This window comes from Miniopterus natalensis, chromosome 9 (genome assembly GCF_054644295.1).
Source record: "Miniopterus natalensis isolate mMinNat1 chromosome 9, mMinNat1.hap1, whole genome shotgun sequence".
NCBI classification, from domain to species: Eukaryota; Metazoa; Chordata; class Mammalia; order Chiroptera; family Miniopteridae; genus Miniopterus; species Miniopterus natalensis.
In genome coordinates this window covers 2,905,894-2,931,456 of record NC_142089.1, presented here as the reverse complement: position 1 = coordinate 2,931,456, position 25,563 = coordinate 2,905,894, and the positions used below count along the sequence as shown (strand labels likewise).

Here is a 25,563-nt window from a genome sequence, read left to right as displayed (position 1 = left end):
CCCACACCCACACACATCCACCACCCCCCACACACACACACCCACACACATCCACCACCCCCCCTCACACACACACCCACACATGCGCGCACCACACACACCACATGCCGTCTGTGTAGAAACCTGCAAGCAGAATGTTGAGCCAGATTTTTTTTAAAGATTTTTTTCAGCCAAAGTAATTTATGATCTCTTGTCTGATGAATTTGTCTATTTGTTAAAATTTGGGCCTTTTTAAATGTCATGGCAGTATATGCATACGAAGCTTTTTATTCTCACTGAGATGATGTATTCTGGAATAAAATCGGTGGCTTTGTGTATAACGCACCATTTTAGAATGAGAGTGAATGCCGGGAGGAGCAGGAGCCCTGAGAAGTCCACCACCGTGCGGCTAAGAGGAGGCTGAGCTCACACCCGCTGTGTCTGCCTCAGGCCAGGCGGGGCTTGTCGGTTCCACCGTCCGTCTGCAGGCTTCTGACCACAGGGCTTGGTTCGGGATTGTGCCCAGTGCCGTGTGTGGATTCATCAGTTGCCCCATGAGAATGGAAGAGTAGCTGAGTGGTACCTCCTGGCACGGTTCATCACCGCACGCATGGTTAGGACTTGACCTTCTAGAGGGACGAGTTGGGAGGGTGTAAGGCACAGCCGCTGCGTGGATGCCACGTGCCTCGGGCAGGGTATTGGGGGATTAACATCTGCGTGAAACATAGTGCTACCCAGGTGAGGACGACAACCCTGGAGTTCCATTTGCAAACATCTCAGCGATGTTTCAGGAGCTGTGAGTGGGGACGGGCTCGACACCAGGAGTCGCTCAAGGTGGGTTTGTGAGCACCTAGCGGATCCCACCTTGGCCCTCAGTGACTAGCGATGGCTGAGGTTCGGCCGATGGCCTAGAGTTGGGCCACTGGGCTGGTTTCCGGCTGCATGTTCCCTCTCTAAGCTCGTCCTCTCCTGCAAGTTCTGGAGCTTTCGCTCAAGCTGTGATCTGAGCGAAATTCTGATGGGTGAGCCGGGTCACTGGTTGCTCCTGGTGCTTGGCGTGGTCAGTCTGCGGGTGCGTATTCTCCCTGAGGTGGGGATCAATGGCGAGCGAGTTTCAGACTCGGGTGACCCTGGTCGTGTGTCCAACCCTGTCAGGCATTCCTCCTGTTGTCACATCTGTGTTTGCCATGTCGGGTGAGTGGGCATGATATGTGATGTACTTATGGGGGCCTTTTTCTCTGAGGACGAGTCCTTGGGAGTTGCTATCCTGTGGGCCCCACTGTGCAATGACCCTGCCAGGAGGAAACCCACTTTCGTGTCCCCAGGAGGAAACTGAAGTCATGGTTTTACTGAAGAGTTTTGAGGGTGACAGTTCCCAGGTCTAGGGTCAGAGTTCGCAGTGTGTCCAGGACAGAGCCTTTGAAATGGTGATTTGTGGACTTAGCGTTAAATGATTTTGTCTGAAGTCTGACTCTGAAAGGTTATTCTTTCCGTCAAAATTTGAGCCTTTTGGCACAGTCAGAATGGAGGCTCACATCTCAGGAGTTTTTGACATTTTGATTTGGGGCTACTTAGAGACGTTTCTCTTCTGCCCCATTCCACCTTCTTTCTCTTGGCTGTGTGTGTGTGTGCGCGCGCACGCGTTTGGGGACTTTGGTAACATGATGGGACGTCGCCTAGACCCATCACGATCCCCCAGAGTCAGGAAACGGACAGAGTTGCAGTCGGTGGTTCTCAGGAGGGTGCTCAGGTCGGCAGGTTAGCCAGCTAGCTGTCTCTGAAGTGTCCTTTTGGACAGTCGCGTGCTGCAGACCCTCCCACCTGCCCTGCACCAAAGACGTAGCTGCGCTGGGAAACGGCCTGTGGGATTCCCGTCCGTGGGCTCAGCTGCAGCTGGAATGAAGTCGTCGGTGCCGTGATTGGAGCAGAATCGGGGACCGTGCAGTGGGTCCCTGTGTTTGCTTTGTGAGTGGTGACCGGGAATCTATTGTAAGCTTATAAATCTTCAGGGCCGCAGACTGGGGTGGGTGTGGGTGGAGGAACATGTCAGGGACGAGAGACTCTGCCACAAGGCCTTGGGTGGGAAGATGGGCCTCGAGGTGTTCCGGGAGCAGGTGACACGCACCACTCGGGCTCAGCCCCTGGCTTTTCACAGTGGGGGGGGGGGGATCAGTCCAGAGAAGGATTCACTGCAGTAGTGTATGGGCGTATATTTATTTTTAGGAGAAAACTGACCAGGCCCGTAGGTGTACATGTATTCTTGTTATGAATACTTTGAATGAGCTTAACCCAAATGTCCTTGACCTTCCTCATTTATTTTCCAGTGTGTGATTGCTTCTTGTTTTTAAGATCTTGTTCCCTGTCCATCGTTTGTATGGAAGTAGAGTTGTTAATACTGGGAGAGTTTTGGGTCATTTGTAAATTCAGCGGCTCCAGGCACAAGGGGATTAAGAAGCTGGATGCCAGTGAGCTGTCAGTTTTTACTCAAAGCGCAGAGATTCGAGATTAGCTTCTCGGAGAATAGAAGAGTCATTGCGAGACCTGGTCACCAGCAGAAGTGGTAGCGGCCAGCCTGACCGGAGACGGCCACTTTGCTGGACATCTCCTTTGCTAGGACCTCTGATGCACAGCTCTCTGGTTGGCACTCACCCCCACGGTGCTCTCGGTCTGTTCACCAAAGAGGAGGGGATCTTTATCTGTTAGTCTGCTGGTTTCTGTGGGTAAAAATGTGCTTCATACCCAGACACCTGTGTGTCTAGGTTACAGATTTTGCCCATTGAAGGTGACAAGAATGATTTCCACTTGTACCTGTTTAGGCCTCCAGACATCAGCCAGTAAGTAGCCTTCATCCCACAGTTTGGGCTTTAGCCATAAACGTATAAAGATCACCAGTTGCTTGGCAAAGGGAACTGGGCAGATGGCGTGTGTTGAAGCTATTTTCCCGAGCAGCCTACCGGACCCAAAACACTTCTCAGCCAGGGGGCTGCATAAAAACGGGAAGATGCACGAGGCTTTGTGTCACCAGGTTCGTGGTGACGAGTGGAATCTGCCTGTTCCTCCCTTAGCACTTCTGTCTCCAGTAAAAGCCATAAAAATGTAGTTGGTTTAACCACCAGCTCCTGTGTACATGTGTGATTGCCGAGTGTCCTACAGTTAACTCTACGCAGGTTGAAAAGCAAACAGTTTCCGTATCTGCGGACAGAGCCTTCACTCCCCGGGCCTTTATCCCGCCGTGTATGAGAGCCCGGCGGACGCCCGGCCTGGAGAACCCAGTGCTTCCTGATTCCTCCTGTGCCTGCCTGGCACCTGCCGCAGGGTGAGCGGGCGCTGGCTGTTCCATGTTGCAACATTGTTGCCGCTGGGGAGGAACATCCTGAGACGCAGCCGCCCGGGGCACAAACACCAAAACGCCGAGTTTCTCCTTTGAATTTGGTGACAGTGCTCGGTGGCTGCACTGGAAAGAGTCTCCTGTCTTAGCAGATAAATGTCACCTTTCATGGTAGGAGTTCATAAAATGAAAACAGCTTTTCCATGGAAAGATCTTAAAGTGCGGGGTCCTCCCAAACTCAAGCACGTCCTTCACTAGAAATGTGTAAAATCGTTGCTCGAGTTCTGTGCCTCGGCCCCTCAGCAGGTGTCACTAGTTTGTTGAGTAAACTGAAGAACTTGGGGCTGAGCCTGTGATGTGCTGGATCATCTCTTGTGCCTTAGTTTCTCCAAGTAGCGGAGGCATCTAGTTTTGGTGGGAAATGAAAGTGGCAGTGTGGGGGGCGGGGCATCGGAAGCCCGCCCCCCCCCCCCAAACATGGAGGGCGGGCAGAGCGGTCCCCAGGCTCACCTTCAGTGTCTGTTCAGAATTACACCCCCCCCATCATTTGGTAGAACTACTCGAAGAGACAAGGTGTTGAGAAGTCAGTGGGGGTGGGCAGGGCAGAGGTACGAGTAGATGGAAGGTGACCCTTCCACGCGGGGCGGAGACGGACTGTGCTGCTGCGGCCACCCAGGACCCTGACCCTCGGGCCAGCAGGACTTGGGGTTCTGCAGGGCTCGCTGTTCTGAAGCAGCCGAGTGCAAGACCTGAAAATGGGGACCTAGAGCAGAAAAGGCAGCAGGCGGGGTGTGGGGCTGGGTGATGCAAACTCTTCTACAGGACAGCTCCGTCCAAAGGACATCCTTCAATCCCCTACTGAGAGTGTCATCACCTGCCGTGATCCTGAGGCACACGGAGAATTCCTGGACGTTACTAGTGACTTCAGGGGTTTACAAGGAGTTATGCTTTGGGGACTGGTAACCTAGACCCTCTGGGGGCTCCGAGGTGAGTGGATATACCAGGTACCTTTTAGGACACGGTCTTGTGGAATGGAATCTGCAGAGGGGATGGTCCAAGGGTGTAGAAGTTAGAGAAGATCTCTTTTACCTAAAAAAGCTAAGCAAACTACAAAAGACCTGGAATGGGGGCGTGGAATCCAGGATTAGAGTAACTTACAGAGCTGTGTCCCTTTGGGTTTGTACCAGAAGGTATTCAGCAGCCGACCTGAGCACGGGTCATGCCGGGATGGTTTTTCCGGGAAATGACGCCGTTCAGGGGTTGGTTCTACCCACAACCTTGAGGGAGCGCGTCTGTGGCTTCAAGAAAGGCAGATCTCTGATAGCTCCCTGCAGGGGGCAGGCAGACCGGCGCATCCCTAAATTCCTGTGTTCCGGGACCACCTGATGCCGACCAGGGGTTGGTTCCCTTCCCTGGCGGCTCCGCGGCTGAGTCTGTGCCGCCGTCTGTGGCCTTGCCCTCCGAGTGGTTGCATTTCCACCCTGTTCTTGCAGCCATGCTGACGACGTCCTCGGAGCAGCTCCGCACCCCACCACGTTTACCCCTTTCACTGTGCACCTGCGGCGATGGAAGTTAATTTGCTCATTTTAACTCAAATCTCGTCTTCAAGGGCAAGTTGGGCCTGTGGCCTTTGCACTCAAGGTTTGTTACCAGTTCTCTAGCCATATCGGGTGAATCTCAGCCAATAGCCACGGCTCTTTCCCCCCATTTTTTCCTGCAGTCGCTCATGTCTGCTTTCCTGACTTGTCTCGACGCTTCACCGGTAGCTCAGCCTCTCCCATAGTGCTTTGGTTTCAAGAGTTGGGAAACCGAGAACCTACAGGAACCAACCTCAGGAATCCCAGAGTCGGTTGCTCTGTGCCGTTGGTTTGGGGCTGGACGTAGGACCGGTCGTCAGCTGAGCGTGAGCCAGGTGCTTTGGGGTTTGAGTTTGTGTCACGTAATGAAATGTAAGTCAGCCCTAGATAATCAATAAAACATTATTTTTCTTTTTCTAATAGGAACTTTCTGAAGAAAAGCAATGTGTAAAACATTTGATATTTAAGACAATAAAGTTTTTATCCTAAGACTCTTGTTTGATCAATTTCTTTAACTCAAGGTGGTTAATTTGTGCCCCCGTCTCTATCTCCCTGCCCCTTAGAGTACTTCTACCCGGGCTCTGACTGGCCACGTGCCTGAACCCCAGAAGAAACGGGTGTGTCTGCCTGGCCGGTGTGCGCCGTGGTTGAGTGTGAGCCCATCAACCAGGAGATGAGGGTTCGATTCCCAGTTGGGCACATGCCCGGGTTGTGGGCCTGAGCCCTGGTCGGAGGCGTGTTCTCTCCCTCTCCCTTCCTCTCTCTGAAATCAATAAAGACATTAAAAAAAAATGTGTATCTTCAAGCCATTAAAGGAACTGCAGGCGACTGCTGCAGGGGGCTAGCTACCTGCGGGTGCAGGTGTGCACTTGGTGGCCCCCACAGGCAGTTGGTGCACAGGAATAGAAACACTAGCTGTGCAGCTGGGCAGGTTGTCTCACCCTTCTGTGCCTCAGTTTCCTCACCTGTAAAATGGGGACTATTGGGGGTTACAGGGATCGATACATGTAAAGTCCATGGGAAATCACTGGCACGTGGTAGGTGCTCATTAGATACCAGCAGGTGTTTGTTGCATTGCTGGAGAGATTTGAGAACGCTGAAGGGACTCTCCGGAAGTTGGGCCTTTCTAGCAGTCTGGTGCTTGGGAGGGCGGACTCTGCCCCTTGTAGCCAGTCATGAAGGGTCCCAGGCTTCCAGGGCCCCCCCCCCTTTAGTGTGTGCCTTCCAGGGTTATGTGGGGCATTAGGGTGCAGCTGACACACCAAGGAAAGAGCGTGAGGGTTGCTCCTGGAAGTTTCTATACCAGGCCTGGAGGTGCTGGTCACTTCTCGACCCACCTCCCCCTGGCCGGAACGTGCTCCCGTGACCCTACCCAACTGCCAGGGAGGCCGTGAGGTCTGATCTCGCCCTGCCCGGCAAGATGAGTACAGCTTGGTGGCCGGCTAGCAGCCCCTCACCTTCACCTCCCGCGAGGAGAGGGCCCCGCAGCCCACCCAGGCCCTCAGCTGACCCCAGCCAGCATCCCCCAAGGTGCCTGCTGTCTCCTTCAGGTCCTGGTTGTGACTTTTTAGTCTGCACACAACCGGAGCTACGTTACCTGCTCCCACCCACATACAAGTGTTGGCACAGGGACAGAATAACTGCAGCGGAAATGTTACAGAAGTGCTAAGTTGTCACCTGGGACCGCCTCCCGTTCGCAGCTGTTAGCGTCGTGAGGGACGAGCCTCGCACACCAGTCCCTATCTGTGGGTCTGTCCCTTAGAAAGTTAGCACTAGGATCAGATCAGCCGTGGCCTTGGAGGCCTGAGAAGAGGGAGGATGTCATTCCAGACGCTGTGACAACCGGAAGCTGTCGGAGGCCTTTCAGCCAGGAGGTTGGAGGATTATCCCAGTTTTCACCAGCCCGTCTTGCCAGCTGGACGGTCATGAGGAAGGAACTGGATGTTCAACATTTTAAAAGTAAAATCGCCTGGATGGAAGCTGCCTTGCCTCGGTTTACTCAGCCCTAGCGCTGTAGATTGCGCTGGTAGGGGCCCGAGGTAAGGTGGGGGGGCCTGGACCTCTGCTGTTAGGTACAACCAGCCCCTCCTGCCTCCGTCTCTCAGACAGGGACCAGCTTCCCCAGCCCGACAGACGAGGAAATACTCCCTCCTCTGGAAACACAGACACGGGGCATCCCCCCAAAATGCATACACACTTCAGCAGCTGACAGCTCAGTTTTGAAAATAAAATGTATTTTAATAAACACTGCCTTTATAATGATAAAAAAATGTGTGTGTGCATTTTGGGGGGGACATCCTGTATATTTGCCTTGAGCTGGGGGGAAAGTCCCTTAAACCATTCCCCACTTTTTCACAGTCCTGTCCAATGACCTTTTAAGGATGTGACAGGGTGAGGTGCCAGATTGTTTTTCTATCTGTTTCCTCTCTGAGGCATAACATCTTTGGAAAGAAGAAGACCGGTGGGCCGGGCCGTGGTTTCTCTCTGGTCCTGCCTCTGTCCCCAGCTGCTTCCATCATCCGACGCGTCGAGCCTTGGAGGCTTCTGTGAGGACAAAGTTAAATGGGGGGCAGCGGATGGACAACAAAGTCATTTTTCCTGTGTCACTGATTTGGAAACTAAAACAGTGATTTGCTCGAGGCCCTGACATGAGTCAGTCGAGGCTTTTGACTCCTGACGCCTCAGAGTCCCGTGCCCTTTTCATGTGATCAGCCAAGTCTTGTGCAATAAACGACTGGGCTTCAATTTCGCGTTTAAGTGGCTCCCAATAACAGGACTGATAGGCGTCCTGGTTCGGGGGTGTTTTTTATTTTTATTTTTATGGGTTCCCTTGTTTTTGACAGGCAAGGTGGATTCCGCATTTGCGCTCTAGGCGTGGGACAGTTGTCAGCCCGCGAGCACCCGCCCGTGGCCGCCTCCCCTTTCCTGCAGAGTGTCATGAGACTAAAATGTGCGTCGCCTCCCGCCCACGCTCATGCCCGCGCCCACCTTAGGAATCCGGGAGGCTGTGGGGCCAGGTGCTCCTCCTGAATGTTGTAAGGAGCTGAATGTGACTATACCCGGTGTGTGCAGGGGAGAGCAAGAAGGCAGAAACGCCACCACCCTCTCACATCCCGGGGACACAGCCAACCGGTACGAAAGCCCGTCGAAGCTGTCACATGCCCACTCGCGTGACAGGAAGGTGGTGCCCAGCCGAGGCCTTGCTGCTCAGCAGCAGAGTCACAAAGCCAGGTGGTTCCACTGTGGGTCGAGGGGACTCTCCCGAGCCGGGGCTGCATCCGACAGGTGGGGCCTAGGCACCCAGCGTGGGTGCAGCGGGAAGGGAGCGCGGCCGAGCCCGGGACTGGCCCCGCCAGCCGCCTGCCGCCTGCCTGCCAGACACCTCCAGACGCCCGCCGGCTCACTGTCCCCCTGCAAAGTAACCTGTCCTCTGCTCTCAGCCTTTCTCCACCTGCGCAGTCACTGCAGCCTCGGTCCCCACCTGTCCTTCTGCCCCTGCCCAGCTCCGCGAGGCTGCCTCTTATCCCTCTAAACTCGGTACTATCGAGAAAATGCCCTGCGCTCAGAGACTTTGCTTCTTTCCCTAAAGGGTTAGACTAAAGGGGTCACCTCCTGGAATAATTCGAAGAAATGAAAGGGGATCCTTAGCTCAGAAAAGGGTACAAATGGTTTCTGGGCCCCACCTTTTGCTGCGTGATTTTGGGCAAGTTACCCACACCCCTCAATTTATTTATTTATTTTTTTTTAATGAGATTTATTCTTTTTTTTTTTTTAATATATTTTTATTGATTACAGAGAGAGGAAAGGAGAGGGAGAGAGAGAGACAGAAACATCAATGATGAGTCATTGATCCAGCCCACAACTCGGCATGTGCCCTGACCGGGAATCAAACCCCAATCGCCTGGATCCTAGGTCGACGCTCAACCGCTGAGCCACGCCCAGCAGGGCTCAATTTGTTTTTTTTAACTGGAGGCTTTTTATTTTTTAATTTATTTTTATTATTACTTTTTAAATCTCACCCGAGGATATTTTTTCCATTGCTTTTCAGAGAGAGTGGAAGGGAGGGAGAGAGAGAGAGAAACATTGATGTGAGAGAGACATCCAGGGCCGGGGATGGAGCCTGCAACTGAGATTCACAGCCTTGGCTGGAATCAAATCCTTGACCCTTCAGTCTGCAGGCTGACGCTCTTACCACTGAACCACACTGGCCAGGGCTTATTTTAATAGTTTATATATTGATTTCAGAGAGAGGAAGGGAGAGGGAGAGAGAAACAGCAATGAGGAGGGGGAATCATCGACCGGCTGCCTCCTGCACGCTCCCTGCTGGGGATCGAGCCTGAAACCCAGGCATGTGCCCTGGACGGGGCTCGAACCTCAGTCTTGGGGATCACAGGTCCATGCTCCACCGCTGAGCCACGCCGGCCGGGCCTGGCCCTCAGTGTCCCCTGTACAGGAATGTTGCGAGGACCCACGAGACCAATGTAAAGCACTTAGTTGGGTGCGTGGCGCGGGCCGGTGTCCAACATGTCCCCGCCGCCCTCATTCCCGTGGACAGCTCTTGCCCTCGATCCCGAGGGGGTGGCAGCAGGCCCGGCTTCCCAAGTACCTGCTGTCCCCCCTTTTCCTGACACATACTCTTGTCCCCGGTTCAGTTCAGCAAAAGAGAACAAAACAACGGCCGCCTCGGGTCTCTCCTGGGGAAATGGGGGGGGGGTCCCTGTAGCATGAGCTGTGGCTCAGTGTTTGGGGAGCGGAGGCTGAGAATCAGGGTGTCATAAGAGTAAAAATGGGGGTGATCATGCTGCATACCTGAAACTAATGTTATTCCAATTACATCCCAGTTTTTTTTAAGTGGAAGAAAAGTGTGAACTGACATTTAAAAAGAGTAATAAGCGGGGACTAAAGGGCGTACTGGGAATTTGTTTATTTGGGACCAAAGGGTCTGTGAGCCCAGGGGAGGCTGTGGATTCCCCAAGCAGGTGGCTTTAAGAGACGGTGAATTTGGAGAAGGGGGGGCTGGGGGGGCAGTAAGGGGCACTTTTGTGGGGTTCAGGGCTGAGGGGTTCCAGGTAGCTGAAGGTGGGGCCTGGGGTTGGTGGGTCAGTGGGGGTCCCGGGGTCTTGGGGTCAGTGGGAGTCTTGGGGTCCCCAGGGTCTGTGGGCTGAGGGGGGTCTTGGGGTCCCTGGGGTCAGTGAGGTTCCCGGGTTCTAGGCGTCAGTGAGGGTTCTGGGGTCTTGGGGTCAGTGAGGGTCCTGGGGTTTCAGGGTTTGGGGATCCCGGGGTCAGTGAGTGGCCTGGGGTCTCCAGGGTCTGGGGGTCCTGGGGTTTCGGGGTCAGTAAGGGTCTTGGGGTCAGTGAGGGTCCTGGGGTCTCCAGGGTCTGGGGGTCCCAGGGTCTCTAGGGTCTGGGGGGGCCTTGGGGTCCCTGGGGCCTGTGGGCTGGGTGGGGGTCTCGGGTACCGGGGTCTGGGGGTGTTGGGCCCTGGGGCCTGGGGGTGTCGAGCCCCGGGGTCTGGGGGTCTCAGGTCCCGGGGTCTGGGGTCTCGGGTCCGGGATCTGGGGGTGTCGAGCCCCGGGGTCTGGGGGTGTCGGGACCCGGGATCTGGGGGTCTCGGGTCCGGGATCTGGGGGTCTCGGGCCCCGGGGTCTGGGGGTGTCGAGCCCCGGGGTCTGGGGGTGTCGGGCCCCGGGGTCCGGGGGTGTCGGGGTCCGGGGTCCGGGGGTGTCGGGTCCGGGGTCTGGGGGTGTCGAGCCCCGGGGTCTGGGGGTGTCGGGCCCCGGGGTCTGGGGGTGTCGAGCCCCGGGGTCCGGGGGTGTCGGGTCCGGGGTCCGGGGGTGTCGAGCCCCGGGGTCCGGGGGTGTCGGGTCCGGGGTCCGGGGGTGTCGGGCCCGGGGTCTGGGGGTGTCGAGCCCCGGCGTCTGGGGGTGTCGGGCCCCGGGGTCTGGGGGTGTCGGGCCCCGGGGTCTGGGGGTGTCGGGCCCCGGCGTCTGGGGGTGTCGGGCCCCGGGGTCTGGGGGTGTCGAGCCCCGGGGTCTGGGGGTGTCGGGTCCGGGGTCTGGGGGTGTCGAGCCCCGGGGTCCGGGGGTGTCGGGTCCGGGGTCCGGGGGTGTCGGGTCCGGGGTCCGGGGGTGTCGAGCCCCGGGGTCCGGGGGTGTCGGGCCCGGGGTCTGGGGGTGTCGGGCCCGGGGTCTGGGGGTGTCGGGCCCCGGCGTCTGGGGGTGTCGGGGCCCGGCGTCTGGGGGTGTCGGGCCCGGGGTCTGGGGGTGTCGAGCCCCGGCGTCTGGGGCCCCGCCCCGGGATCCGGGGCCCCGCCCCGCCCCGCCCCGCCCCCTGACGTCAGTTCCGCCGCCGCGCAGCCTCCGTCCGGGGCGCTGGAGCCGGGGCCGCGCTGGGCCCGCGGGCGGAGCGAGGGCCGGGGCGCGGCGAGGGCCGGGGCGCGGGGCGCGGCCCCCCCGGCACGACGGAGCCCCCGCACGGCCGCGCGCAGCGGTTGGCGGCGGCCCCGGGTCCCCGGCGCGGGCGGCGGCGGCGGGGCGGCGACATGGAGCCGCGGGAGGTGAAGGACCGGATCCTGGAGAACATCTCGCTGTCGGTGAAGAAGGTGAGCCCCGCGCCCCCCGCGCCCCCCCCGCCCCCCGCGCCCCCCCCCGCCCCCCGGGCCCGCGGTCACCGGCGGGGGCACCGCCCCGCCCGCCCCGGAGGGAGCCCGGCCGGTGTCCGGGGGGGGCACGTGGGCGCCGCGGCCTCCGAGCCGCTTTCAGAGGACTCGGCGGAGGTCGGGGGCCCCACGGCCCCGGGGGGCCCCCCAAGGTGCAGGAAGGCTCGGGAGGCCCCGGCCCGCAGCACCCCGGGCGCCCCGCCTCCCGGCCCGGGCGCGTCCCCCAGGGCCCAGGGCAGGGCCGACCCCCGCGCCCAGGCCCACAGCCCGGGGTCCCTGCCTCCAGGGGACACTGCCTGTGGGGGACCCTGCCTGTGGGGGACCCTGCCTCTGGGTGACCCTGCCTCTGGGGGACACTGCCTGTGGGGGACACTGCCTGTGGGGGACACTGCCTGTGGGGGACCCTGCCTGTGGGGGACACTGCCTGTGGGGGACACTGCCTGTGGGGGACCCTGCCTGTGGGGGACACTGCCTGTGGGGGACACTGCCTGTGGGGGACCCTGCCTGTGGGGGACACTGCCTGTGGGGGACACTGCCTGTGGGGGACCCTGCCTGTGGGTGACCCTGCCTCTGGGTGACCCTGCCTGTGGGGGACACTGCCTGTGGGTGACACTGCCTCTGGGTGACCCTGCCTGTGGGGGACCCTGCCTGTGGGGGACCCTGCCTGTGGGGGACCCTGCCTCTGGGTGACCCTGCCTCTGGGGGACACTGCCTGTGGGGGACACTGCCTGTGGGTGACCCTGCCTGTGGGGGACCCTGCCTGTGGGTGACACTGCCTGTGGGGGACCCTGCCTGTGGGGGACCCTGCCTGTGGGTGACACTGCCTCTGGGTGACCCTGCCTGTGGGGGACACTGCCTGTGGGTGACACTGCCTGTGGGGGACACTGCCTGTGGGTGACCCTGCCTCCAGGGTCCCTGCCTCCAGGGTCCCTGCCTCCGGGTGACACTGCCTGTGGGGGACCCTGCCTGTGGGTGACACTGCCTGTGGGGGTCCCTGCCTCCGGGTGACACTGCCTCTGGGGGACACTGCCTGTGGGTCACCCTGCCTCCGGGGTCCCTGCCTCCCGGGACACTGCCTCTGGGGGACACTGCCTCTGGGGGATCCTGTCTCTGGGGGACACTGCCCCGCGCCCCAGGGAGCCCCCTGAAGGGTCCTGCTCGAGGGTGGCAGCTGGGTGAGAGCCTGAGCACCTGGGGGTTGCATGCTGGGTGGTGACTCCCAGGACCTGGTGACACACAGGCGCGCCTGCGTGGGGCTCCCAGCCGTAGAGAGCAGGTCCCGCGTCCAGGTAGAAAAAAATATTACCTGTTAAGGGGTACGCAGCTGCAGGCCAGGAGGCCAGCTTGTCTGAAAAGGGGTCCCGTCGGAAGGTAGAGTTTGTAGTCGCCAAAAACCAGACTAGAATCGACAGTGACTTCAGGATGTTGTTGGATCCCCCCCAATGTGAATGCCTCGGTCACCTGATGGTCTCAGCAACTTGGGAGTGGGGGTGACCTGGGGTTGGGGGTCGGCTCATCAGTTTATTTCGTCACTTCAACAAACCAAAATGAGGAAAATCAATGAAGCCAACCGTTATATTGAACTCACTCCCCCCCCCTTAAATTCCTCTGAAGTAACACAGCCAAGCAGTTCACCTTCCACGGAGATCAGCGCGGCTTAAACGCAAGTCGATTCAAAATGCGCTTGCAAAACGCCCCCCTAAAAACAGGGCTAACGCTGACGGATGGTTGCAGACACCCAGCCAAACGCAAGTTTTGTGCGTTTCGGTTTTTCCTGGGCCCGCTCACGCCGTGGGGCGCCGTTCTTGCCTGCTCAGGGAATCGCCGCGAAGACGCGCTGCACCTTTCGGTGGTGGCTTCAGGTGTTTTCTCTTCGGGTTTCCAGCAAATAAGTGGGGAAAGCCCGGGGTTGAAAGGCGGTGGATGCGGGCACTGTCGTCGGTGGACACACGGGGCGTTTGAAGGCAGGGACCCCCTGTGTGACTCGGGGGGTGCCTGCTTGTCGGAGCCCTGGTCACTGGCTGGGTTTGCACAGCGTGTTTTATTGAGCTGTGAGCACGCAGGAGATGCGAGTCGCTCGCCGGAAACCAGAAACCCGTCACCGGGTGCCCGGCGAGGGAAGGCCTGACCCACCAGCACCCTGGGCGAGGGTGTGGACTCTGGGGGCCCGCTGCCTGGGCCGACTCCTGCCCTGCCGGCGAATAGCCCTGTAATCTTGGGTAGTTCCCTCGCCCCTCCACGCCTCGGTTTCCCCATCTCTACAGCAGGGCTAAAATTAGGGCTGTTTTGCCCTGGCCGGCGTGGGTCAGTGGTTAGCGCATCGGCCTGCGGACCAAAGGGTCGAGGGTTTGGTTTCCGGTCAAGGGCACACGCCTGGGCTGCGGGTTTGCCCCCCGCCCCCGTCGGGGTGCGTGCGGGAGGCAGCTTGTCTATCACACCCGGGTTTCTCTCCCTCCCTCCCTCCTTCCCGCCCGCCCTCCCTCCCAATCTCTCTGAAAAGCAATGGGGGAAAATGTCCTCAGGTGGGGATTAAAAAAAAAAAAAAAAATCTAAAAACCCCCCCTCTATAGTTCTAAAGATCGATGAAAACAAAATATTTATTTAAAAAAAAATTGGGGTTGTTTTGAAGAGTTCGGGAGGGTTTGTGTGTAGAGTGTTCAGCGCGGTGCTTGACCCCGTCTCGGTAAGTCGTCCTCGGCTGTTGCGGCCGCGGTGACGAAGCGCCGTCGGGGCTTATGAACGACGTGCTCCGTGTGTCGCAGTTCCCCGCTTCTAGGCTGCGGGCGGCTGATTTCTCCCCGTGTTCTCGTGTGGGGAGGGGTGTGGGAAGTCCCCCGGGTTTCTTCTATAAGGGCCCCCACCCTCATGACCTGAACGCGTCCCTGAGGCCCGACTCCTAATACCGGCACGTTGGGGGTGGGGATCTCAGCCCGGGAACCCGGGCGGACACACAGGGTCAGTCTGGAGCATAAGTGGTTGTTGGTTTCTGTTGGTTTGTCACGGAGCCAGCTGCTCACTTTTACAAGATCTGAAGATGGCCGGGTGCCTCGCCACCTAAAGGTGGCGATACAGCCCCGTCGGGGCTCGTCGCTTGCTTCCTTTGCCCGCTGTGTCTCAGAGAACTGTCCTCGGGGTCTTGCACCATGAGGTGCGCCTGGTTTCCTGAACCGGAATCTGTTTCTCGTAGGAATCGGTTGGTTCGGTGGCGGCGGCGGGCGTTGCGGGCTAGCGGTCTTGGGGGCAGATCTGCCCTGGAACGCCATTGCCATGTAAATGTGTCGCCCGGCCCTGGGAGAGTGGCTTCCCCTTTTCCTTCCATCCGACCTCTAGCCAACTGGCCTCACTGGTCCTTGTTGCATGAAGAAAATGAGATGTGTATTCCTGCAGGAAAGTGGAAAAGGCCCGTTGTGTGTTGCTGCGTGTGGAGAGGGTAGGTCGGCACTTAGGGGAGTGGAGCGTGCCTGCTCTCCTCACACCCGGCGGGCTCTCACCGCGGGAACGCGTTCGCACACGCAGCGCCTCGATCCAGACACAGAACACGGCCCTGGCCCGGCGGCTCGGCGGGGCAGAGAGTCGTCCTGTGCACCAGAAGGCTGCGGGTTCGATTCCCAGTCCCGGCACATACCTAGATTGCAGGTTCAACCCCTGGTCAGGGCGCGTGCAGGAGGCAGCCGATCAATGATTCCCTCTCACGTGGGATGTCTTTCTCTCGCTCTCTCGCTCTCCCCCTTCCTCTCTCTAAAAAAATCAATAAAAAAACAAATCCTCTGGTGAAGATTGAAAAAAATACAAAACAAACAAAACCCAGAAGGTAACCACCATCCCAGAAGCCCCCCCTCGGTTCCCCTCCCAGCCACCACACCCCTAAGTGTCACCCATGTCCCCAAGCACTGTTGCCAAGTCCAGCTCTTTGCAGAGCTAGATTCCGTGTTGACCAAGGTGCCGCTCCGGGGAGGTGATCCGGCCGCTGTCCCACCTGGACCGGGGGAGGCTGGGTCCTGATGTGAAGGCAGGATTCCCGGGGTCAGAGAGCGAGAAGAATGGAGCAGTTAGCGCAGGTCAGTGAAAACGGTCACAGCGAAGGCAAGCGGCCTGTGTTCTCGAAGGGGAGAGGGAAGCAGGAACCGCCCAGGGGCCGTGATAAAGCTTCCGTTGCTGATTTGCTCACGGTTCAGGAGAGGTGCCCAAGCCAGGCCGTTGGCATTGTGCATTGGCACATGGTCCTAACAAGGAGCTTCCTCTCCGGGGGCGGGCAGGTGGCAGTTTCCATGGGAGTTTAGTTTGGTTGAGGAGCGTGTCTGTCGCATGTAGGCACCGTGTGAGCAAAGGCTTGTCCCGCAAGGAGGAGCCTCTGCCCCCCCCCCCCGCCACAGTTTGTGTATTGGTTGGAGAGAGGATTTTATTTTAGTTACTATTTATTTATTTAAAATATGATTTTATTGATTTCGGAGAGAGGAAGGGAGAGGGAGAGAGAGATGGAAACATCAATGATGAGAGAGAGAGACGTTGGTCGGCTGCCTCCTGCCGCCCCCCCTTCTGGGGACGGAGCCCAAAACCCAGGTATGTGCCCCGACCGGGAGTCAAACCTCGACCTCCCCGTTCATGGGTCGACGCCCAGCCTCTGAGCCACACCGGCCGGGTCGGAGGGAGAATTTTAAAAATCACAGAGGCAAGGAGAAGCCCTCGGAGGCGGAGGGCTTGACTGAGTCTTGACAAATCGGTAGAATTCAGGAAAGAGAAGAAGCCGGCCCTCACGATAGAAGGAACAGCCTCAGCATCCCCAGGCGGGGGGGGGGGGGGGTCCAGGCGGTCTTCCCAGGACAGCGAGGGGACAGACAGGCTCAGGGGCGCCGAGGGTTCTGCGGGGTGTAGCCGGACGGTGCTCCCCGGAAGCTGCGCGGCCTAGTGGGCGCAAACCCGGGCTCCCCGGGCGCACGGCCCGGCTCCGGAATGGATTCTGGGTTGTCCCTGACCGCGTCGGCCCCGGCAGGTGGACCTCAGGTCGCCTCGGCTGTCAGAACTCACTGGTGGTGGCGTCACGAGAATGAAATGACAATACCTGGCACATGACAAGGCCTGCAGGTGTCTGTGTGAACTCTGTGTTCCCTCTTGTGCTGTTTCCAAGCAAAGTCTGAACACTACACGTTTCTATTTCTTCAAGCTCAGGGTTTGTTAAGTTTCTTTTTTTTAATTTTGTTATGTTTTTATTGATTAGAGAGAGAGGAAGGGAGAGAGAGAGAGAGAGAGAAACATCAATGAGAGAGAAACGTCATCGATCGGGTGCCTCCTGCACGCCCCCTGCTGGGGCTCGAACCCACAACCCCGGGCATCTGCCCTGACAGAGAATTGAACCGGTGACCTCTTGGTTCCTGGGTCAACACTCAACCACTGAGCCGCACAGGCCAGGCTGTCAAGCTTCTTTAAAGGCCAGGCGGTAAATACTTTCAGCACCCACGGCCCTTGTCCACACTGCTCAGCTCTGCCCTGACCGGTAGAGCCGCCTCGGGCAGCCCACGCGGGCCTGCGAGTGGCTGTGTTCCAGGAAACCTCCATTTACAACAGTCAGACCTCGGTTCCCGGGCCTCTCCCGTCACCCCACAGCCCGTTCGTGCCGACAGCTGTCTGATGGGTCCCTCGTCTCTCGGGCCACAGCAGAGGGATGATGCGTGAGTGTGAGTCAGTTCACCGCTGAACCTCACTCTGCTAATATCTCAGGATGTTGTGCTGTGAATATTTGCGTGGTGGTTTTTTCTTTTTTCTTTTATTGCTGCTTGTTATTGTTGTTATTAAATTTTCACTTTTTACAGATGTTCTAGGTCGTTCTAGAACGTCTGTTTCCTTCGGTTACATTTTCATTTACATTGCCTGCCCTTTTTGTTGTTAAAGTGTTTATTTATAGCCCTGGCTGGTTTGGCTCAGTGGTTAGAGCGTCGGCCTGCAGACTGAAGCAATGGAAAAAACATCCTCAATTGAGGATTGAAAAAAGAAAGAAAGTAATATCTACAGACACTTTATAGACGGAAGGCAAAGGGCCGGGTTGCTTCTCACTTCCTCTGCCCGGCCTGCGCCCTGCCGTGGGCATTGGCCATTTCTCTGCGCCTCTCCTCACTCGCTGCTCAGAGGCTGTCTAGGGAGGGACCTGAGGGACCAAAGGCCCCAACCAGGCAGCACAGCCGTGTTCCCCCGGCCCCATGAGCGACCCCACCCAGGCCCCACTCAGATACCCGTGGGGCCCTGCCCAGTCCATCTGAAGATGGTTCTCCTTTCACAAAATGCTTCTCCAGCTTTAGGTTTCTGTTTGGAGCCTTGTGACACTGTAACCCTGCCCCTCTGTGTCCGTGACCTGCCTCCTGCGTTGGGCCCATCCAGAGCAACAGGCCCTGTCTGGTGACGGACTGGAGGCCGGGCAGAAACTCTTCCGCACTGGGGGTCAGGCACGGACAGATGGCCACCCGGCGGCGGCAGGCCCTGTCATCGGGGTGGGCTACAGCCGTCTCCCTGTGGTCACGCTGTGGTCACAGTTCCCACCCAGAGTTTCAGGTGGAGCAGGGATGAGCCCCACAGGTGCCCCCGGAAACTCGTCCAGCTGGAGCCCGTTGTGAAAAGACTTCGCCAGCAAAACTGAAAATGTGTCGCTGGCTGACAGAAGCGTCAGGTGTGGAAACCAGTCTAACAAATGTCGAGTAAGGGGCGGCAAGGCGAGGGCGTGATTTTTCATGGAAAGAAAGGAGCTGCTGTTGGGAGTGTGGGCACTGTGGGAAGGAGGAGGTTGACGTGTGGACGTGCTGGGGGGCTCTGGGGGGGGTCGTTCTCCCCTCTCGAGTCTTGGGTGCTCATCTCAGGCGTCAGGATTCACCACCGCGGCAAGGTACTGGGGCCGCTGCGGCTGGCGGTGCCCCCGTGCCTGGGGAAGGCAGTGGGGCTTCCCCCCGAGGATGGAAAGCTCCCCCGGGTGGCCTCGCTGCTGCCCAACCCCAGGTGCAGTGTGGAGTGACCACCTCTGGACCCAGAGCCCTCCTTGGTTTGGGTGACCTTTCCTTTCCAGCTCCATTCTCCTCCTCATTGCTGCTCACTTAAGGTGTGAATGTCCTAGAACGACCTAGAACGTCCTAGAACATCCTAGAACTGTCTGAGGCAGGAGAGCAAGGGCCGGAGCTGAAAGGGCAAGTCATTGATCTGTGGGGTTATTAGAACCTCCCGGGGTCCTGGGGGCGGCTCCTCTATCTTGCTGGCAAAGCAGGTGGCCCGGCCACACACTTTCCCCCCCATTTCATGTGCTTGTAATTTGTCTTTCTGTCCCTTTGCTCCGGAGTGTTCACAGACATTGTAGAGATACGTAAGGAAGAAAGTATTCGTTTCCTATCATCTCCCTTCCTCCCTGGGTCGCTGTACTTAGGAGTTGGAACCAAGAGAGTCTAAGAAACCCAGTAATGTGTGGGAACAAGGAAAGGACCGTTGTAGCGTTGAAATCCACAAAAACCTCAAAACTCGGTTTCTGTAAGTCGTCGGCTTCTGTGTACACTTTCACCATAAGTCCTTGGTTTTGGGTCTTGGACCCCTGGGGCAGGAAGTGTCCACACTCACCCCGAGGAGAGGGAGTCGTTACACCAGCAGAGTCCTTACCTTTGACCTGCTGCTTGCACACCTGCTGTTTGTGCCCATGTCCCTGGCCAGGCTCGCAGCACCCTTCCAGGTGGGTCGCGGTCCCTGTTTAGCACACGAGGGGGACAAGCTCTGGAGAAGTAACTCGCGCAAGGGCGGAGCCGGACCTGAACCATGCTCCTGGCTCTTGTCCCTCTGCTTCTCTGACCCTTGTCCAGCTCCATGATGTCTGTCCTGAAATTGTAACAGATCCTCCCTCCCCATGGGCCAATCTTGTGGGCCAGGCCTCCGCAAAACCACCTGTTTACTGAACAAACATTTGCTGAGTGACCGCGACCCGCTGAGTCTCTTCTAGCCCCGGAATCAGCGGCGCGCACGGGCCCCGGGCCCCGCCTGCCGGGGCTTAGGCTCCAGGCGCAGTGGCGGGCGTTGGGCAGGGCTCGGTGGGGTAGGGGTGACCCCGGGCCGCCCAGTGTCCGGTCTGAGTTTGTAACCCGGGGAGTTCTCCTCAAGCTTCCTGGCTACACACATGTTCAGGCCGTGATGGAGGCGGGGATCCCCCGGTGGCCCCCCACCTGCTGTGATTCAGGCCAGGACTCGCTGGCCGTTTCCTCAGCAGCGGGGTGGTGGCGGGTGGGGGAAGCACGCCTGTGGTCACGCAGTGGGTGCAGCAGGAAAGGGGAAGCGAAAGACGGAGGCGCCCAGGCTTCGGAAGACTCATGAAAATGAGGCCTCGAAACCCCCAACCCCACCCCACCCCCACCTGCCGGTGCCAGCCCAACGCTGAGGGGGGGCCCTCAGAAGGCAGTGCGGGGTTCCCGCCCGCTCCTGCTTCCCCCAGCGGCCGGAGCGCGGGGTAGAATCGTGCGCATATGTGCGTGTTTGCGTGTGCACGTGTGTGAGTGTGCACGTGTTCTTCCAGGCCGGTCCCTGGTGTTTGCCTCTTGGCAGAGCCTCCTTCCATGTCCCTCCCCCTCGGAAAGGAGCCCAGGCCCCCGGCTGAGTTCAGAGGCGGAGCGGCCCTGGAACCTGGGGCCCGGATGCTCCCCTTCTGGGAAGGAGAAGCATCGAAACTACGGTGTCAGAGGACCCGAGAGAGCTGTGCCCAAACCAGGCCAGTCCCCGTCCGCTAGCATTGTCCCAGTGCCCCCAGGAAAGCATAGAAAAATGAAACCCAAGTACCCGCCTTTCCCAGCCTTCCCCCTGCATGTCTGTCCCCAGAGCTGCCGGCAAAATGGGAGGCTGCGGGCTCTCCGGCCACAGGGCTGGTGCACAGGGATTGGGAGGCGGGGAAAGCTGGATGCTTGAGTGAATTTGGTGGCAAATGAGTGGTTAAGAAGCACGGATGTTGCCCAGCTTGCTCGAGGAACAGTGTGGCCCATGGTAAACAAACAGCACACGCTTTATGACGGCTCTACGTGCGGGGGTGCCAGCCAGTCCCAGGAAGCCACCCAGCCTGGGCACGAGTCCATCTGGGCAGGGGCACTGGCTGAAGGACAGTGCTTTTCATGACCACTGAGAAAACCATGGTCATTTCTGAATGGCTGGATCTCCGACTGGTTCTCACGCGGTGCGATTTCTGGGTTCTCTGGTTCTGTCATTTACCATAATTGAGGTCACTGGAAGTGAAGTATCTTCCAGGCTAAGGTGGGTAGGTGGGGTCTCAGGGGTTTTAAAATGAAGAGCGTAAGTCAGAAGAACTGTGGTTGCCCGGGCTAGTGGAGCAGGGACCCTCGCAGGCCAAGGCCTCTGTTGACACTCTCACGTCCAGGGAGGAAGCAACTAGGACGTTCTGGCACCGTCCCTCACCCCCAGCTCCCATATACAGAGACTTGGGAATGGCCCAAGGCCCCCGCTGCTCTGCCCTCCTCAGTAAGATGCTGGAATGAGCACTTTCCAGATGGTTCCAGCAGGTGCCTGGCCTCCGCTTTATCCCCAGGTGGGACGGAAGCAGAGGGGCTCCAGGGACAGCTACCTCTGTGGGATCTGGGCAACACCTGGCCAAGACGCTGTAGTAAATAGAAGGACCAGTGGACAAAGCCGGGGGGGTGAGAAGTATCTTCACCTCCCTGGGCCCCCGTCTCCCCACCTACAAAATGTGGGTTCTGGCTCAGGGATTTTTTGTGATTTTCGGTGCATTCAGAAGTCAAAGCCTCATTCACTGATAGTCGGCCTCCCGCTCGCACGCCCCTGGCTCGGCATCCTGACCGAACGAGGGGCCTCGGGGAATTCGGCCTCGCAGCTAAGTGGTTCCCGAGGGCGCTTCTGCCCTGAGATCCTGAAATCCTTCAGCCTGGACGGCACCCGGCCTGGGCTTAGGCTCTGGGGAGACTCTGCCCAGAAACGCTGATGGTGTTGCTCCTAGGTCTGGGATCGTGTAAAAGAGGCACATTGCTCTTGGAGGCGTCGCCCGAAGACAACGCCGACCGGCCTTGCTTACTTATGTGCTCACTCGTTTCAGTTGATTTGGTGGCTCCTGGAGGGGACATTGGGTAGCTCTAACCACACCAGCCCTTCTGCAGCTGCCGCTGACAGGGAGAAGCCCTCTTGGGGTCCCTCTCCCTGGGGGATCCCAGGCATCAGGGTTTGGGGACATTGCAGCCCCAAAGGTAATAAGTAGACAGTGCTTGAGCTGGGCCTTTCCCCCGGGTCTGCCATGGGAAGAAGGGGAATGTCTGTGGGGCCCAGAGGGGCAGTTGCACCGCCTGGCGCCACAAGACCCGCCGTCCCTGGCCCACCGCACACTTGCAACAGCCACCAGTGAGAGGCATCCGGGGAGTAGGTGGCCTCGAGGGTCCTGCAGCTCAGGGTGGCTCCGAGTTTGAGCCGAGCTCATGTAACAAGCCATCGTGGATTTAATTTTTTTCATATATATTTTTTTAATATGTGTTTACTGATTTCAGAGAGAGGAAGGGAGAGTGAGAGTGAGATAGAAACATTGATATGAGAGAGAAACGCCACTGAGCCACGCTGGCCCAGCATGGATTTAATTTTTAAAAGTGATTTCCGGCGAGGCGGCAGCCCACCGTCCCTTCATTTGGGGTCTTTTCTGCTTTTGAATTTCTACCTCCTAGACTTGGACTGTTCTAAACTTTCTGTTTTGTTTTGTTTTAAATATGTTTTTATTGAGCCCTGTTGGGCATGACTGAGCCTAGGATCCAGGAGATCGCAGTTCGATTCCCGGTCAGGGCACAGGCCCGGGTTGCGGGCTCAATCCCAGTGGGGGGCGTGCAGGAGGCAGCTGATCAATGACTCTCTCACCATTGATGTTTCTCTCTCTCTCCCTCTCCCTTCCTCTTTCTGAAATCAATAAAGATATATTTTAAATATATATATGTGTGTGTTTATTGGTTTGAGAGAGAGAGGAAGGGAGAGGGAGAGAGAGAGAAACACCGATCGGCTGTCTCCTGCTTGCCCCCTACCAGGGATCGAGCCCCGCACCCCAGACATGTGCCCTGACTGGGAATTGAACCTGCGACCTTCTGGTGCGCAGGACGAAGCCCAACCAACCGAGCCACACCAGCCAGGACTAAGCTTTCTGTTGTTTGAATCACCCGATCGCATGGAGCCACTAGGGAGGCTGCTGGTCCCTGTGACCTCCCCGGGCAGCGGCGGAGAGCTGGGCTCCTCCTGAGTCGAGAGGAGGAGGTTTCTCGTGCTCTGTGTGCTGAGCAGGGGTTGGGGGGCTCGGGTGGAGGGGTCCCGCACTGAGCCCCGCAGTGACAGCCCGTGTCTGTCGGGCCCTGCAGGCTCTCCTGTTGGGGCAGAGTTCTCGTCCCGCCCTGTGAGGACGAGGGGGACCCCCACGCGCAGCCTGTGAGTCGGCAGCAGAGTGGGATTCCCGGTCTCCCGTCCGGGATCTTCCTGGGCAGCCCCACGGCCTCTGTAGCCCGGACTGACCAGGGAGAGAGAAAGTAGGGCACCTGGCACTGTCGTCTTTTCCTGCGGCCACGTACACTTTCACAGATTCCGTCGAGTTATCTGTTAGGGACGGGTCCTGGAAGGATTTCTTGGTGCCAGCCACACAACTAGAAGTCGATTTGTGGCTGGTTGTCCGTAAGAGACACGCAGGAGAGGCCGGTGGTGGCAGCTTGGAGCAGGGAGTGGGACTCACCCTGATTAAAATGCTCTGAGTCAGGCCCTTCTGGCCCGATGGAGTTGCCACCCACACCTCCCCGCCGCGGGGCCTGGCACTGTCTCGTGATGCCCGGGCGGCCCAGCGTGCTCCGTGGGGAGCACCGCCCTCCCGCCGTCGGGCGTTTGGGGCGGCTGCGCCCAGCCCTTCCCGGCCTGGGTCCCGAGCGCACCCAGAGGTCGGGAGCGGGGACCCAGGAGCAGCCGGGCCAGCCCAGGGTGTGGTCTGAGAACAGGCCCAAGTTAGGAAACCACGGCTTTAAAAAAAAAAAAAATTGCTTTAAATCTTCGTCTTTCTCAGCTGACCTTGCTGATTTTAAGGATTCCTCTGATGAGAATTTTCCAGCCCCTCACCATCAAGCACACCAGCCCTCCTGCGTCTGGCCCGTCTGTGGCCACCTCGGGGCAGAGGGTCCCGTCCTCTCTCCTGCCCCAGGGCTTGAATTTTTTTTGCTCTGCCCCCATTTTCTTGCCACCCTTTTGGCAAAACTGGCCAGAGGGTTTTTCTGCATTTCTCTCCCCCTTTTCCTTCCCCCTCCGCCCCTCCCTCCCTGCCCTCTCCCCCTCTCTCCTAACCAAAAATAGGCTACTTTAAAGTGTGCGGGAGCCCCGTGGGCCGTCCTACCATCTCGAGGACCTCGTGTCCGCTAAACCCTCACCCCTCCGCTGTTCTGAAGCAGATCCCAGGCACCCGTACAATTTTCAGCAGACGCTGCTCAAAATGAGGATTTTTCCCCCTCACGTAACCCAACGCCACAGTCACACCTCTAAAAATACTAGCTTTTCCTCAATACCATCAAATACCTGCTGAGTGTTCAAGTCCCAGTTGCCTCATCGATCTCGCTTTAAAATACCTTGTTTGCGCCTGGCCACACGTGGCTCAGGGGTTGAGCATCGACCTAGGATCCAGGCGATCGGGGTTCGATTCCGGTCAGGGCACATGCCTGGGTTACGGTCTCGATCCCCAGTCGGGGGCGTGCAGGAGGCAGCCGATCAATGACTCTCATCATTGATGTTTCTCTCTCTCTCTCTCTCTCTCCTTCTCCCTTCCTGTCTCTGAAATTGATAAAGATATATTAAAAATAAAATAACCTCGTTTGCTGGAAGCAGGATCCGCGTGAGCGCTGACCCTCCTTGGTGAACTCCTGCCGGGCTCTGTCCCTACCCCTCTGCTCCAATCGCTCTTTATTTTATTTTATTTTATTTTTTTATAAGAGAACATTTATTTGGTAAAATTTCAGAGGTGGAAGAAGTAATTCCTAGAAGAAGTGGGCTTAGGCAACAAGTTGTCAAGGTGAAGGAAGGGCCTAGGAGCTTGGGAGTGAGGAAGGTAATGCCAGGGTGCCTGGGGCAGGGTGGGGGGTGCGTGGGGGGGGAGGCTAAGACCAAGGCGAGGGCTGCTCCTGGTGGGAGAGCTCCAGTCGCTTTCCTCAGGGTTCCCAGCACCTCCCTCTGCGTGGGAATGTGACCCCATGCACCGATGGCTCCCACCCTTTGCAAACTTTCCTCACTGGAGAAAGTTCGGGGGTGCATGCTGGCCGGATTCCCCGCCCGCTTCTCCGGCTGGGCCTCCTCAGGCTAAAGCAGCCGCCCTTGGCCCTGGCTGCACTTTAGAGTTACCTGGGAGCATTGAAAAGAAATGTGGGGCCCTGGCCGGTTTGGCTCCATGGTTAGAGTGTCGGCCCGGGCACTGAAGGGTCCTGGGTTCGATTCTGGACAAGGGCACGTACCTCTCGGTCGCAGCCTCGGTCGGGCACGTGCGGGAGGCAGCCACTCGGTGTGTCTCTCTCACGTCGATGTTTCTCTCTCTCTTCCCCTCCTCCCTCCCTTCCACTCTCTAAAAATCAATGGAAAAAATACCCTCAGGCAAGGATTGATGACAACAGAGATCAGGCTCTGCCATTTACCAGCTCTGTCACCTATTTCGTGGGCGCCCTGTGATGGTTAGATTAAGTAGCATTTGCCAAGCGAGTCGTCGTGGCTGCTAAGGGTTATCGAGGGTGTGCGGGGTCATGCTCTTGGCTGTGGCGTGAGGAGCATCTGAACCCTCAGCGCCACCTGCGGGGAGGGTACCTTTCCTAAGCCCACTGTACAGGTGAGGGGACCGAGTTTAGAGGGGTCAGCCGACTTGGCCGGGGTCACACAGTGAGTGAGAGGCAGAGCCCACCTTCAAGTCCAAGCTGCCTGACCCCAGAATCCACACCCCTAACCACCCTGCGGCCTTCCTGGAGCACCCAGCGAGCACCCAGCGGATGATGGCCCTGATTCTAGCTCCCCCAGGAGAG

The 25,563-nt window shown here is 58.1% G+C and overlaps 1 protein-coding gene across 2 annotated transcripts in view; it reads left to right on the top strand.

Moving 5' to 3' along the window:
- The first annotated feature begins 11,416 nt into the window (after positions 1–11,416).
- Positions 11,417–25,563, top strand: part of PLEKHM2 (pleckstrin homology and RUN domain containing M2) — a 34,371-nt gene continuing 20,224 nt past the window's right edge. For both annotated transcript variants that reach the window (XM_087820086.1, XM_087820085.1), the window contains exon 1: positions 11,417–11,485. In XM_087820086.1, the coding sequence (XP_087676212.1) occupies positions 11,426–11,485 (60 nt within the window). In that variant the 5' untranslated portion in view covers positions 11,417–11,425. The remainder of the gene's footprint in view (positions 11,486–25,563) is intronic.